Raw genomic sequence first — 13,422 nt, forward strand, 5'->3', positions numbered from 1 at the left:
TGTGAACACAGTTTTTGAGTACACCATTATACCAGGGTTTAGAAAAAATAGTAAACTTTTGTATATTGAAAAGGAAGAACAAATCTATAAATATAAATATACAAGTAGAAATATTAAATACTATTATTGTTACAATAAGAACTGCAAAGTTGGTGTTGCAGTTGATTTCAACAACCTCCTGTTTCATTGTCGCAAAATGAAAAACTCAAATTCAGTCCATGATCATGAAAAACAACCTTTCAACCCGTGCAAACATTACAAAGTTTGTCAAGATTGTTAAAATCATATGAAAAATAGAAATGATTCGTTAGGCATAAAAACATTATGTCCAATTTGCAGAGCGATTATTATAGATGCTCAACCAATTTTTTGTTAACATAGATAATATAACTTTTTTGTTTTTTTTTTTTGTTAAAGAATAAAATTTTTTTGTTGTCTTTTTTTCCAGTTAAAGAACTGCAAAATTGCTAATAGAGTAATAAAACATGGTTGCTTAACATTTGCTAATTGATTCGATATATTGAAAAGAAAAAATGCAAGTATATATATCAGGATGGTTTGGCGGTTCTGTGATTACTCTCCTTCGCGTCCCGCCGCGCCGCGCCGCGCCGTTCGCGCGCCGGCCCGCCCCCTCCCCCGTGCGAAAATTTTCTTAGTTTTTCTGTAAACCATTTTCAAAAGTGCAATAAAGCCTTAATAGCTTTATTTCCATTTACTTTAAAAGAAAAAATATGGCATTACCTCTCATTTGCAAATAAAAAATATGGCTTTATGTCCAATCTGATCAAAAAAATATATGGTTTCATCTCACATTTAAATGGAAATTAGACCATATGGCTTTATCTCTCATTTGGATTAGACCATAATGGTCTTATCTCGCATGGCCTTATCGCACCCCCCCAATTCTTCGCTATTACAATATCAGCGCGGTAGCAACGATTCACCTCTTGTCTAAACGACAACAACGACAGTATCAGGTGAAATAGCAGCAGAAATATCAAAATTGTGCCAAGTGTAAGGAATCAGGCAGGGCTAATATTTCAAAGTTTTAGTCTTAAGCCAGACTTGAACAAGAGCACATAGTGCTTAAGGGGGTGTTCTACTCTAGAATTTTGAAAAATTCGATTTTTTTCATATATTTAAAGTATAGACCATTAAGAACATATCCTCCAAAAGATTTTTAAAAATTAGAATTATTTTAAGAGCTACAGTTACTTTAGTGACGCAGTACCTAGCCCGGTAGGTACATAGGTAGACTCACTTTTTTAAACGCGTTTTTCTCGCAACTACTTTTTTCCACACGGTACCGACATTATCTCAAGTTCTATACAACCGATTTACTTGAAATTTTGTGTGAACCTTCTTTATATAATCCTTTATCTTTATATAATCCTTAATCATTTGTTTTTAATAATTAAAAAAAATCCAGGAATTTCAAAAAAAAAGCGTAAAAAATGATTTTTATTTTCAGGCAGTCACCATTTTTCAAAAAAAAATTTTCCTGTTCCCTGAGGTAAGGACTATAACAGCATCCTTACTGATTAAGAATTTCTTTTGTTTTTTTTCACGGCACCAGGAGAGTCAGGATCAATGTCACCAGGATGCGCCATTTTTTTGTGCAACTGTCTCTCCCCCTCTAATTACTTAAATTTTTAATATTTTTTTGTAAATTTTTTTTTCTGTATTCTTAAGATATCAATAAAAACACCATAAAAAAATGGATAGTAAAAATATTTTTGTTTTTCTTTATAAATAAAATTCAAAAACTACTGATTTCTAGAGCAGGATTAATAAAAATTCTTTGATTAGAAAAGTTTAACTGTGAATTAATTTCAAAAAACCCTGGACAAGAGCACATAGAGCTGAGGATTAACTTATATTGACAAGGCTGCGACACAAAGCATTCCAGCAAGTTGGTAAAAAAAAATAGGTTACTTCAAATGGAGTTGAAATTATGATCTGGTCGGCTCAATTAGCAAAGGTCCAGGAAGCTGAGAAATTTTAAGCTGTTATGAACTGTTGTAAAGGATGGCCTCCCAGGACTCCTCCATTCCTCTCGAGAAATACAGGTGAATTGTATTCCTAGGAGATTCGACCAAGTATTAATTACTTAAGCTTTATTTTTTATTTTTATAATGCTTCAATTGATTTTTGTAGTAAAATGCTCAGTGGTGCGATTAATAATCCCAGATAAATTTTTATTCACACGAATTTTTGTTTATTTAAAAAATTATGTTATGTTATTTTTTAAAGAAATTTATATATTAGGTTGCCACAAAAGTCTTGTGGTATTTTTATTGATCTGTTTTTTTATTGAAATTGAAATGAATTTTTGATGACTCATGCCCAGCTCTTGACCGATGCTACGGCTGCTACTATGCCGGTCTGTTTCGACCAATTCAGCGATTTTAACGCAATTTTCGACGACAGGCCTTCCGGAGCGTGGCGCATCTTCGACCACCTCTACACCAGAACGAAAACGTTGAAACCATCGTTGTGCGGTGGAAATGGAAATTGTATTGGGTCCATAAACTGCACAAATTTTATTGGCGGCTTGAGATGCATTTTTGCCTTTATCATAGTAGTACTGTAAAATATGCCGTATTTTCTCTTTATTTTGCTCCATGTTTGCGACGCTATAACTCACGAACGACTTAAAAGAAACGACAATCAATCAAACACGTGTTAGCGCGTGAAATGAGCTTTCCAAAAAGGCAACGAATAAAACTAGAACTATGCGCTTTCAGCGCCAACTAGCGAAAATACCGCAAGACTTTTTTGACAACCCAATATAAAAGAAAGTCGTGTTAGTTACACCATTTATAACTCAAGAACGGCTCAACCGATTTGGCAGAAAATTGGTGGGAAACGATGAGGCATATGTGTACAATTTCAAACTGACCCTTCCTAAAAAATTATAAAATTGTTAAATACTGGGAATGGTAGAATTCAACTTCCCACAAAATCTAATGTTTTTTTAACACACGAAATGCTTTTTGATAAATTTTTTGTAAACTAACACAAGTTGATACAATACGCTGTTGAAGAGAGTTGAAGAGGGAAGCGAGACACATTTGTAGACAGAAAAAGAAAGAAGCCGAAATGCGTGAGTACGAAGAGCTTGATAAGCTGGCCGACAGGGGTAATGTTCGAAAATTCTACGAAAAGATGCGGCGGCTTACAGAAGGTTTCAAGACCGGAGCATTCTCTTGTAGAACCCCCCAAGGTGATCTAGTCACCGATGCCCAGAGCATACTTAAATTATGGAGGGAACACTTCTCCAGCCTGCTGAATGGCAGTGAACGTACAATACCAGGAGAAGGCGAACCCGATACCCCAATCGATGACGATGGAGCAGACGTTCCATTGCCCGACCATGAAGAAGTTCGAATAGCAATTGCCCGCCTGCGGCCGGCGGCGAAGAGCTGATAAGGTGCATGCATCAGCTTCTATGCAAAAAAAAAAGAAAAGATTAAAGCCCACCGTCAACAAACTGATTGGACCTTATCAGTGTGGCTTTAGACCTGGTAAATCAACAACCGACCAGATATTCACCATGCGCCAAATCTTGGAAAAAACCCGTGAAAGGAGAATCGACACACACCACCTCTTCGTCGATTTCAAAGCTGCTTTCGACAGCACGAAAAGGAGCTGCCTTTATGCCGCGATGTCTGAATTTGGTATCCCCGCAAAACTAATAAGGCTGTGTAAACTGACGTTGAGCAGCACCAAAAGCTCCGTCAGGATCGGGAAGGACCTCTCCGAGCCGTTCGATACCAAACGAGGTTTCAGACAAGGCGACTCTCTATCGTGCGACTTCTTCAATCTGCTGCTGGAGAAAATTATTCGAGCTGCAGAACTGAATCGAGCAGGTACAATCTTTTATAAGAGTGTACAGCCCCTGGCGTATGCCGATGATATTGATATCATCGGCCTCAACACAGTTCTGCTTTCTCCAGACTGAACAAGGAAGCAACGCAAATGGGCAGTGAACGAGGGCAAGACGAAATATCTCCTGTCATCAAACAAACAGTCGTCGCACTCGCGACTTGGCTCTCCCGTCACTATTGACAGTCACAACTTTGAAGTTGTAGATAATTTCGTCTATTTAGGAACCAACATTAACACCTCCAACAATGTCAGCCTGGAAATCCAACGCAGGATTACTCTTGCCAACAGGTGCTACTTCGGACTGAGTAGGCAATTGAAAAGTAAAGTCCTCTCTCGACGAACAAAAGCCAAACTCTATAAGTCGCTCTTAATTCTCGTCCTGCTATATGATGCAGAGGCTTGGACGATGTCAACAACGTATGAGTCGACGTTGCGAGTTTTCGAGAGAAAAGTTCTGCGAAAGATTTATGGTCCTTTGCGCGTTGGCCACGGCGAATATCGCATTCGATGGAACGATGAGCTGTACGAGATATACGACGACATTGACATAGTTCAGCGAATTAAAAGACAGCGGCTACGCTGGCTAGGTCATGTTGTCCGGATGGATGAAAACACTCCAGCTCTGAAAGTATTCGACGCAGTACCCGCCGCGGGAAGCAGAGGAAGAGGAAGACCTCCACTCCATTGGAAGGACCAAGTGGAGAAGGACCTGGCTTCGCTTGGAATATCCAATTGGCGCCACGTAGCGAAGAGAAGAAACGACTGGCGCGCTGTTTTTGACTCGGCTATAATCGCGTAAGCGGTGTCTACGCCAGTAAAGAAGAAGAAGAACACAAGTTGCTTTACCCAAAATGTCATATCTCATTAACTAATAGTTATAATCTAACTAATAAAAATCATTTAGATGGTGGACGAGTCTTCTAGTATCATATATATACGAGTATAAATATATTTACAGCTCTACTACTTCTCGATTGTCGTTGACTTCATTTGAACGAGTCTAAACACATATTGTTGGAAAATATGTACATGATATATATGGACTCCATCGTGTAGAGTTTAAGAATTTAATTAACCATAGGGAATTATGTTTTTTAACTAATTTCATCTTATTTGAAAATAAAACTTTCTTTACTTGTGTTTGATTTTACTCACCAGTGTGTAATCGCGTATGTTGCTGCACGTGAGAAAGCTGCTTAAATCTACGATCACAATATGAGCATTTGTACGGTTTTTCGCCGGTGTGGACGCGGATGTGCTGTACCAATTGGTGATTGCTGGAGAAACTCTTCATGCATTGTTGACATTGGTGTGGTTTACTTTCGGCGGCCATACTGCCAGAAGTACCGAGGCCGACGCGAGGTATCTGCTGTATCTGTTGCATAGCGCTTTTGTGCATGAAAAGCTGAAGCCCACAACAAGCACACCAGTGCACGGCGAATTAATTATGGGGGCGAGAACATGAAAATATGTAAAAACAAATCACAAACGTATTTTCAAGTTAATTCATTCATGAATTTCCCAAAGTATGTACTTTGTTCAGGAATATACATATCTAAGGTAAACTTGTTCATATGTATTTATGCTTCAAATGGATATGCTATGTACATACATACATAGAGCTATGTGTATAACAGAGAGCTGCAACGAGTATGATAAAATCAGAACAAACAGTCGTGCCAAAAACAAAATCAAATCAATTCAGTTCAGCATATACAACTTTGTTAATCAATTCGAGTAGCTGCCAGCGTCAACTGATCTGATGCAACACGAACAATCTGTTCTTTGGCAATCACGATCGAGTAAACGGTATGGCTGGCTTCGGTTCCAATCGTATCATGTCAGTTCATAGCGTTGCGAGGATTGTTTGAATTGATGTGAAACTTTGGGTAAACTATAAATAAATCTACGAGTAAATCTATGGGTAAATCTATAAGTACAGCAAACAACATCAATTTTGTGCTCGACTGATTGGAATCATGTGTACCAAAAATTTGTCAGTTTTGAAAATGTGCGCATGCTACAAATTTTCGATGCGTCCATTATACATATAACATATGTGTATACCTACATACATGTACATACAAACATGTGTATTTGAAATAGAACAGAAGTGTCCGACTAAATCAGTGTTTAGGGGATGATATACAAATCGAACGCGGTCGATCATTTCAATCATTGAAGCATGAGTTTGCATCACTTTGGGTATTTTCTGCTGATGCGAGCGTTCATAAACAAATCAGGTATAAACTGATCGCTAGTGATTCAAAGTTGTTCTCTATCGCTGATTTGAAAACAAACGGTGCGCTTCATGTACATGAACCGAACTGACAGAATCAGAGAGTATCGGATCAATACTTAAGTATAAACAAAAATTTATTACTCGTTGCAGTTCTCTGGTGTGTATGGATTGGAGTAACGTGACGTGAAGATTCAAACGAAAATAATATAAATGAAAATACAATTCGTACCATCATACATATACGCAGCAGAGCTTTAAATGTCTGCAGAATGCGAAAATAAAATTTAATAACTTGAATATAATAAAATCATATAATCTTATATGCATAATACAATAAGAAGTATATTTTTGGCTGCTTCCGTAATATAAAAAGGTAAACAAAAATCTCAGTTCTAATTTTTATTTGTTAGTTTGTATGGCAATTAATTCCGAGATTATACTGTTGCCTTGCACAATGGTCCATGACAAATTTTGTAAAGAAAATAGAATGTTTTCCATAGCTCGTCACGTAGCGACGATAAGTTAAAAAATATAGTTATCGCATTGTAGTGTTATCAATGTTTGATGGGTAAAGTTAAATAATGTACAATGTACAATGCTTTCATTTCAGTGTTAGTATTTAAACTATCGCAATATGTTGCAAAAAGCATAACAGTTTTGACCACCTAACGGTTCCTTGAAATACTCAATAGATATAGCGGTATATGTAAACGATCAGGATGACGAGATAAATAGAATTTGGGGTGACTAACTTGGGAAAAATTTTATAGCTGTGTTCCTTGGCACCCTGATGACACTAGTTTACAGTACATTTGTTGCCAAAGAAATTTTAGCTGTTGCTGACTACATATAATATCCTATTTCCAAAAATACAATTTAAATATTTTTATCAGCTCTAGTTTCAGAGTTTCAGATATGTAGGTATTACACAGAAAAAAAACATGTTTTTATTAAGAAAAATAATTAATCATTATGTTCTAAAAAACTTCGTTTTAAAGCTCTTCTCCGATGTGTAGACTTTGGGAAATGACGTATTAGAGACCAACAATAGTCAGACAACATATTTGTATCCCAGAAACCCTGATAGCGGTCTTCCATGACGCGTAAGTCTTGATGCATATGCTCTCCCTCCTTTTCGCTCATATCTCCTAAATTTTCCGGAAACCTCCCTAGGTGACTATGGAGGAAGCGAAGTTTTATACTCACATTGCATCCCATTTTTTTTAATTGTAGCAGAAGGTCTTCTACAAGTTCAATATAATTTTCGGATTTTTTATTTCCGAGAAAATTCTGCATCACAGATACGAATGCTGTCCAAGCCTTTAGTTCTGACTCAGTCATAGAATTTCTAAATTGAGTATCTTTCATAAGTTGTCTAATTTGGGGGCCATCAAAAATTCCGGCTTTAATCTTTTCCATAGTGAGCTGAGGAAATTTTTGGCAAATGTTAGAAAAGCAGTTCCCATCTTTATATAGTGATTTTACAAACTGTTCCATGATGCCCAGTTTTATATGTAATAGTGGAAGGATAATTTTGTTACGAGCTACTAATGAATTGCGTACTATATTGTGCTTTCCAGACTCCATTTTTTCTCTCAAGGGCCATTTTTTTCACCCAATGCTCTACTGTCCCAAAGACATATAAAACAGGGAAACTTGGTATAACCACTTTGTTGACCGAGAAGAATGTTGACCAATTTTTAAATCGACACAAATTTGCCACTCATGGTCATTGCATTTTATTTTGTTCAAGACTAGCGAACTGTTACAATATTCCTCCTTTAACTTTGTACTGTGGGCAATAGGTACCCCAGCGTATTTATTTCCATTATGTAATAGAATACATTTAAGGCTACGTTTTGAGCTGTCAATGAATAAACGCCAGTCGTTTGGTTCGTATCGCTTCAAGCTCATTTTTATCAATCACTTTTTGATATCTGAACAAAAGGTAATGCCGTTTTCTTCGGAAAAATAACGCCGTAATTCTGCATCTCTTTCACGATAAAAACTTATTTTAGTATCCGAGGATAGCAAGTTTTTTTGGTTTAGTCTTGATGCTAACAATTCTGAAGCTTGTTTAGAAAGATTTAAATCTCTAACAAGATCATTCAACTCATTTTGGGAAAAGCGTTTTGGCTCATTAGACATACCTTCAAAATCAGCATCATTTTGTGGTGAGCTTGGTCCATTAGAGCAATGGTTCAGATATATTTTTGGCTCTGAAGAGTTAGGTGAACGCTCCACTGGACGTTGAACATAACTAGTACTTGGGTACTGCCATTTAGCTCAATTTTTAGTGTTTAAACCGTTTATGTTCACACTACAAAAATAACAGTCCACGAGATGATTTCGTTGTTCTCGCCAAATAGTCGGTGTTCCAAATTTAAAGGCACTTCTTTTACCACTTTTCCATAATCTTAAATATTAAATACAAGATTTACAAACACAACTGGGAGCCCAAGAATTCTTATTTTTATCCAAGATCACTCCAAAATACTCAAAATAGGTATTTTTCACGAACTCTGATATAACTTTTCTACAATTTTTAAACACATATTCTCCGCATATGTAGCAAAAATGATCTGGTTTTTTTAAACAACGTCTTCTTGAACTACTCATGACGCAAAAACTTGAGAAACTAATCTTAACACAGTAAAATACGCCTGTTTTCGATTAATATAAGTATATGCTTAAATGATAAAAATCAAGGACAAAGTAACTCGAGCTGCTCAAAAATTTTTAAGGGTAGATGTGACAAAAACAAGTAATAAGTGAACAATATCAATCGCAGAATTCGTAGCAACAGACAAAAAGTTCAATACTGTAAACTAGTATGATTGGAACGGAATTTTTACGGTGTAAAAATGAGCGAAATTGGACTACAACCAAAAACGTAGGTCGTTTTTTTATATTTCGGGATTAAGGTCTATATAACTTTGCATGTTTGAACCAGTTTTCAAAGCATTTTTAACACTCTGTATGAGGTATCTGCAAAACATGCTTCCTGAACATATAACCGTCTATTCAGGTGTCGAACGTTGAGCTAATAGTTTATTTTTTACCCACGGAAATAAAAAGAAGTTTTCGGTCCCAAATCAGGACTCATGAAATTGATGTTTTGAGTACTAAAAATGCTGCTGCGGTCAGTCGATGTAATGATCAGATGATTGTATTGTTCCAGGTGTTCCAAAAAAAACAGGTAATCATTTGCTTGGATGTACTTGCTGTCAACTGATTTTTACTTTTGAGTGCATATGCGTAAATCCACACTGAATTGAATTCATCGATGCACTATTTCTAAGTCAATCCACACCGAAAGTTGTAGAAAATAATCGCTCGAAAATTTTCGACACAAATAGCGATCGTATAGTATGGCAAAAAGTTTTGAGCATTTATAACATAAAAAGGTCAAACTTTACGATTAAGCTCACAAGCCAGATTGCAACACTAGGGTTATCAAATCCGGAAATATAAAAGACAACCTACGTATGTATGTACTTTTCTTACTTTAATGTATGTAAAGGATGGAGTTATGTGAAGAAGTTCACCCAAGTGAGGAAAGTTCTCTGATCGCCATTCAATTGAGAGTGGCCAGAAACGATTCTTTTTTTTACATATGGTCCAAGCAGCTCACAACTTCCGATCTGTGACCAAGTATTCTCTGGATAGCCTAAGAACATCCATTTGAAGGCGAGCTACAGTGAGAAGGCGAAACATCCCCTACGAAGGGTGGTGCGCTGGGTTTGGGACCCACCACATAAAAAAAAACGCCCCCAATGAAAACTTACCAACTGCTCGTATGAGAGAACCCCGTTTTGATGACGATCATGACAAATAAAATAAGGATTACGATTAGAGGGCATGCACCTGGAATGTCCGATCCCAGCTGGTTGATGTCCTCGTGAAAATAAAGGCTGACATCACCGCCGTTGAAGAAATGCGATGGACGGGACAAGGGCTGAGGCGAGTAGGTCCTTGTGGCATTTACTACAGTGGCCATATAAAGGAGCGCAAGTTTGGTGTGGGATTCGTGGTGGGAGAGAGACTCAATCGCCGAGTACTGTCATTAACCCCGGTGAATGAACGTCTAACCACATTCCGCATCAAAACGAAGTTCTTCAACATATCGCTGATTTACACCCACGCCCTGACGGAAGAGAAGGACGATGTGACCAAATATGCATTCTATGAGCGCTTGGAGCGCACCTAACAGAGCTGCCCCTGTCTCGATGTCAAAATCGTCCTTGGCAACGTAACGCCTGAGTGCGCAAGGAAGATATCTAAATTCAGCCTCCACGAGGAAATCAAAACACCACCAACCAAATCGATCATGTTGTGATAGACGTAGAAGTGCGTACGATCCGAGGTTCCTACATCGACTCGGATCAGCCAAGATTCGCACCCGCCCCTGTGCAGCAAGAAACACACGTCAACAATCACAAGGAAGGTTCGACGTCGAGAAGCCGCAATCACAACAGATAGCCGAATGATTTTCTACTGAACTTGCACTACTGCTCTCTGAGACAACTCGGTGTAAGGGAACTGGGGATAACATTTCAAGCTCCTTACGTACAGCTGCAACCAAACCAGTGGTTTTCGGGAAATGCAAAAGAACAGATTGACAAATCGGCCAGCCGATAGGGGTAATGCTAGAAAATTTTATTAAAAAATGCGTGGAATAACAGAAGGTTTCAAAACCACGTCACTGTTGACAGTTATAACTTCGAAGTTGTAGATAATTTCGTCTATTTAGAAACCAGTATATAAACCACTAGCAATATCAGCCTCGAAATCTAACGCAGGATATTTCTTGCCAACAGGTGCTACTTTGGACTAAGTAGGCAATTGAGAAGTAAAGTCCTCTCTCGACGAACAAAAACTAAACTTTATAAGTCACTCATTATTCCCGTCCTGCTATATGGTGCAGAGGCATGGACGATGACGACATCTGATGAGTCAACGTTGCGAGTTTTCGAGAAAAAAGTTCTGCGAAAGATTTATGCTCCTTTGCGCGTTGGTCACGGCGAATATCGCATTCGATGGAACGATGAGCTGTATGAGATATACGACGGCATTGACATAGTTCAACGAATCAAAAGACATCGGCTACGCTGACTAGGTCATGTAATCCGAATGGACGAAAACAGTCCAGTTCTGAAAGTATTCGACGCGGTACCCGCCGAGGGAAGCAGAGGAAGAGGAAGCACTTCAGTCCGTTGGAAGGACCAGGTGGTGAAGGACCTGGCTTCGCTTAGAATCTCCAATTGGCGCCACCTTGCGAAAAAAGAAACGAATGGCGCGCTGTTGTTAACTCAGCTACAACAGTGTAAGCGGTTTCTACGCCAGTACAGAAGAAGTATATACAGGATGCACCATTTAAGTTTTAGAAATAAAACTATGCCCAAATACTGTATTTAGGATATGCCACCTCGCGTCTAAAAATTGTTCTTTAATTGTTTTAAATTTTGAAGCAGGTTGATTTTTTCTCCAAAAAATTGTGGCTGATGGCTCTTGACGATGTGCTTAATAAATCATGAACATCGTGGTATTCCCTGGAATCTCAACAAACATCTCAAAGAATTAGCTTACGCGGATCATATCACCTGCTACCTATCAAAGTATTAGACTTGAAGTCGAATTTAGACCAACTTAACGTCGCTGCAGGTGAACTTGGTCTTAAAATAAACGTGAGAAAATCTGAATTTGTATCAAGTACAAAGCGGCAGATGACAAGTTAGGCTTAGAAAAATGGAGCGTTACACGTTAGAACAACGTATCTTTATTATTAAACAATATTTCAAAAATAACGAAATCTTTGCGGCCGCATTTCGCCACATGTAATTTAGCCCAGGATATTTCTAGGTCACAATGTCTCTTGAGTATTTAGTTATTGATGTATTGCGCTTTTCGTAGTTTTTAACAATACTGTTATATGGGGAGTGGACGAGTTGTGAGTTAACTTCCGGTTTCATCCCTTTTAACGGCCTTGGTAGGGTTGCCTATGAAATTGGCTTAGTTTCAAAAATTAAAATTGTTTTCGTTTAATATCATTTTGTGGGCGTGGTAGAGATGGGATTACCCCCATATACGAACTTGTCCTCTCTGTTTTTTTTTTCCTAAGAAACCTGTGTAACAAGTAAGGGAGAGCTAAGGTCGGGTGTAATCGAACATTTTACACTCTTGCAACTTGCAAGAATCAAAGCCAGGAAAATACTTTAAGGTGTAAAACCAATCATATGGTGCAAAGTCAGCCGGATGTTCGAAAATACTGATGTTAGTTATACAGGGCTAAGAAAAGAAGATAAATTGTTCCGTTATAACTGAACTTAAGGGGGTATTCTGGTCTACGATTTTGAAACAATCGATTTTTTTTGCATATTTTGAAAGTTTAGACTTTCAAAAATATGACCTTTTAAGGATCTTTCAAAATTCGACTTATTTTCGGAGATACATCCGATTTGGTGACGTGGCGTCCGTGTTCACTAGAATTGTCTCCTAAACTTTAAACGCGTTTTTCTCGAAACTACTTCTACTGAACCGATTCCTTTGAAATTTGGTACATATCTTCTTTACACAATGCTCTATTGTGTCTGCATGGATTTCCAAATATTTTGATTTGAAGTATTTTTAAAAAATTTGAAAAGGTCGAAAAATCGGGCCAAAAAAAAATCTTTTTTTTAAGTCGACGCCATTTTGTTATTTTTATTTATTTTTTTTGAAAATGGTCAACCCGATAACGAAATCCTTACTAATGAAGAATCTTCTTGTTTTTTGTGTTTTAGATCTCTACAAGGGTTGAAATCACGTCAACCAGGACGCATCGTTTGTTTTGAAGCCCCCACTCCACCGGCCCGTATCTCGACGAATTTTGGTTTTTTTTTCTTGCATTTTTTTTTATATTATTATAACGTCAATAAAAAAACATAGAAAAAATAGATAATAAAAATGTTTTTCTTTTTTTATCTTAAATGTTAAAAAGGTTAAAAAATGCCTAAAATTCATGCGTCTAGACCAGAATACTCCCTTAACGCTGCCTTACTTATTACAGTTGTATCGCTATGTGCTGGAATTTGTGTAAATAAAAAGTAGCAAAGCATCGTTATTTGTCCCATTTGAAGTGCTTATAAACGTATTTTGCTATTCATAAAAGAAATTGATATAGAGTAAGTGCGTGTACTTCCTGAACACTCTGATGTGATTTGTTTATAGTCGTGAAAATATTAATACCCTGAACAGAGTATATTAAGTTGACCACGAAGTTAGTACCACTCAGAAAGACACATTGGAGT

The 13,422-nt window shown here is 37.5% G+C and overlaps 1 protein-coding gene across 7 annotated transcripts in view; it reads right to left on the reverse strand.

Moving 5' to 3' along the window:
• Positions 1 to 13,422, reverse strand: part of LOC105227024 (uncharacterized) — a 227,674-nt gene that overhangs the window by 109,548 nt on the left and 104,704 nt on the right. For all 7 annotated transcript variants that reach the window (XM_049460180.1, XM_049460181.1, XM_049460179.1 and 4 more), the window contains one exon: positions 5,047 to 5,296. In XM_049460180.1, coding sequence (XP_049316137.1) covers positions 5,047 to 5,296 — 250 coding nt within the window. The remainder of the gene's footprint in view (positions 1 to 5,046; positions 5,297 to 13,422) is intronic.

This window comes from Bactrocera dorsalis, chromosome 6 (assembly GCF_023373825.1).
Source record: "Bactrocera dorsalis isolate Fly_Bdor chromosome 6, ASM2337382v1, whole genome shotgun sequence".
NCBI classification, from domain to species: Eukaryota; Metazoa; Arthropoda; class Insecta; order Diptera; family Tephritidae; genus Bactrocera; species Bactrocera dorsalis.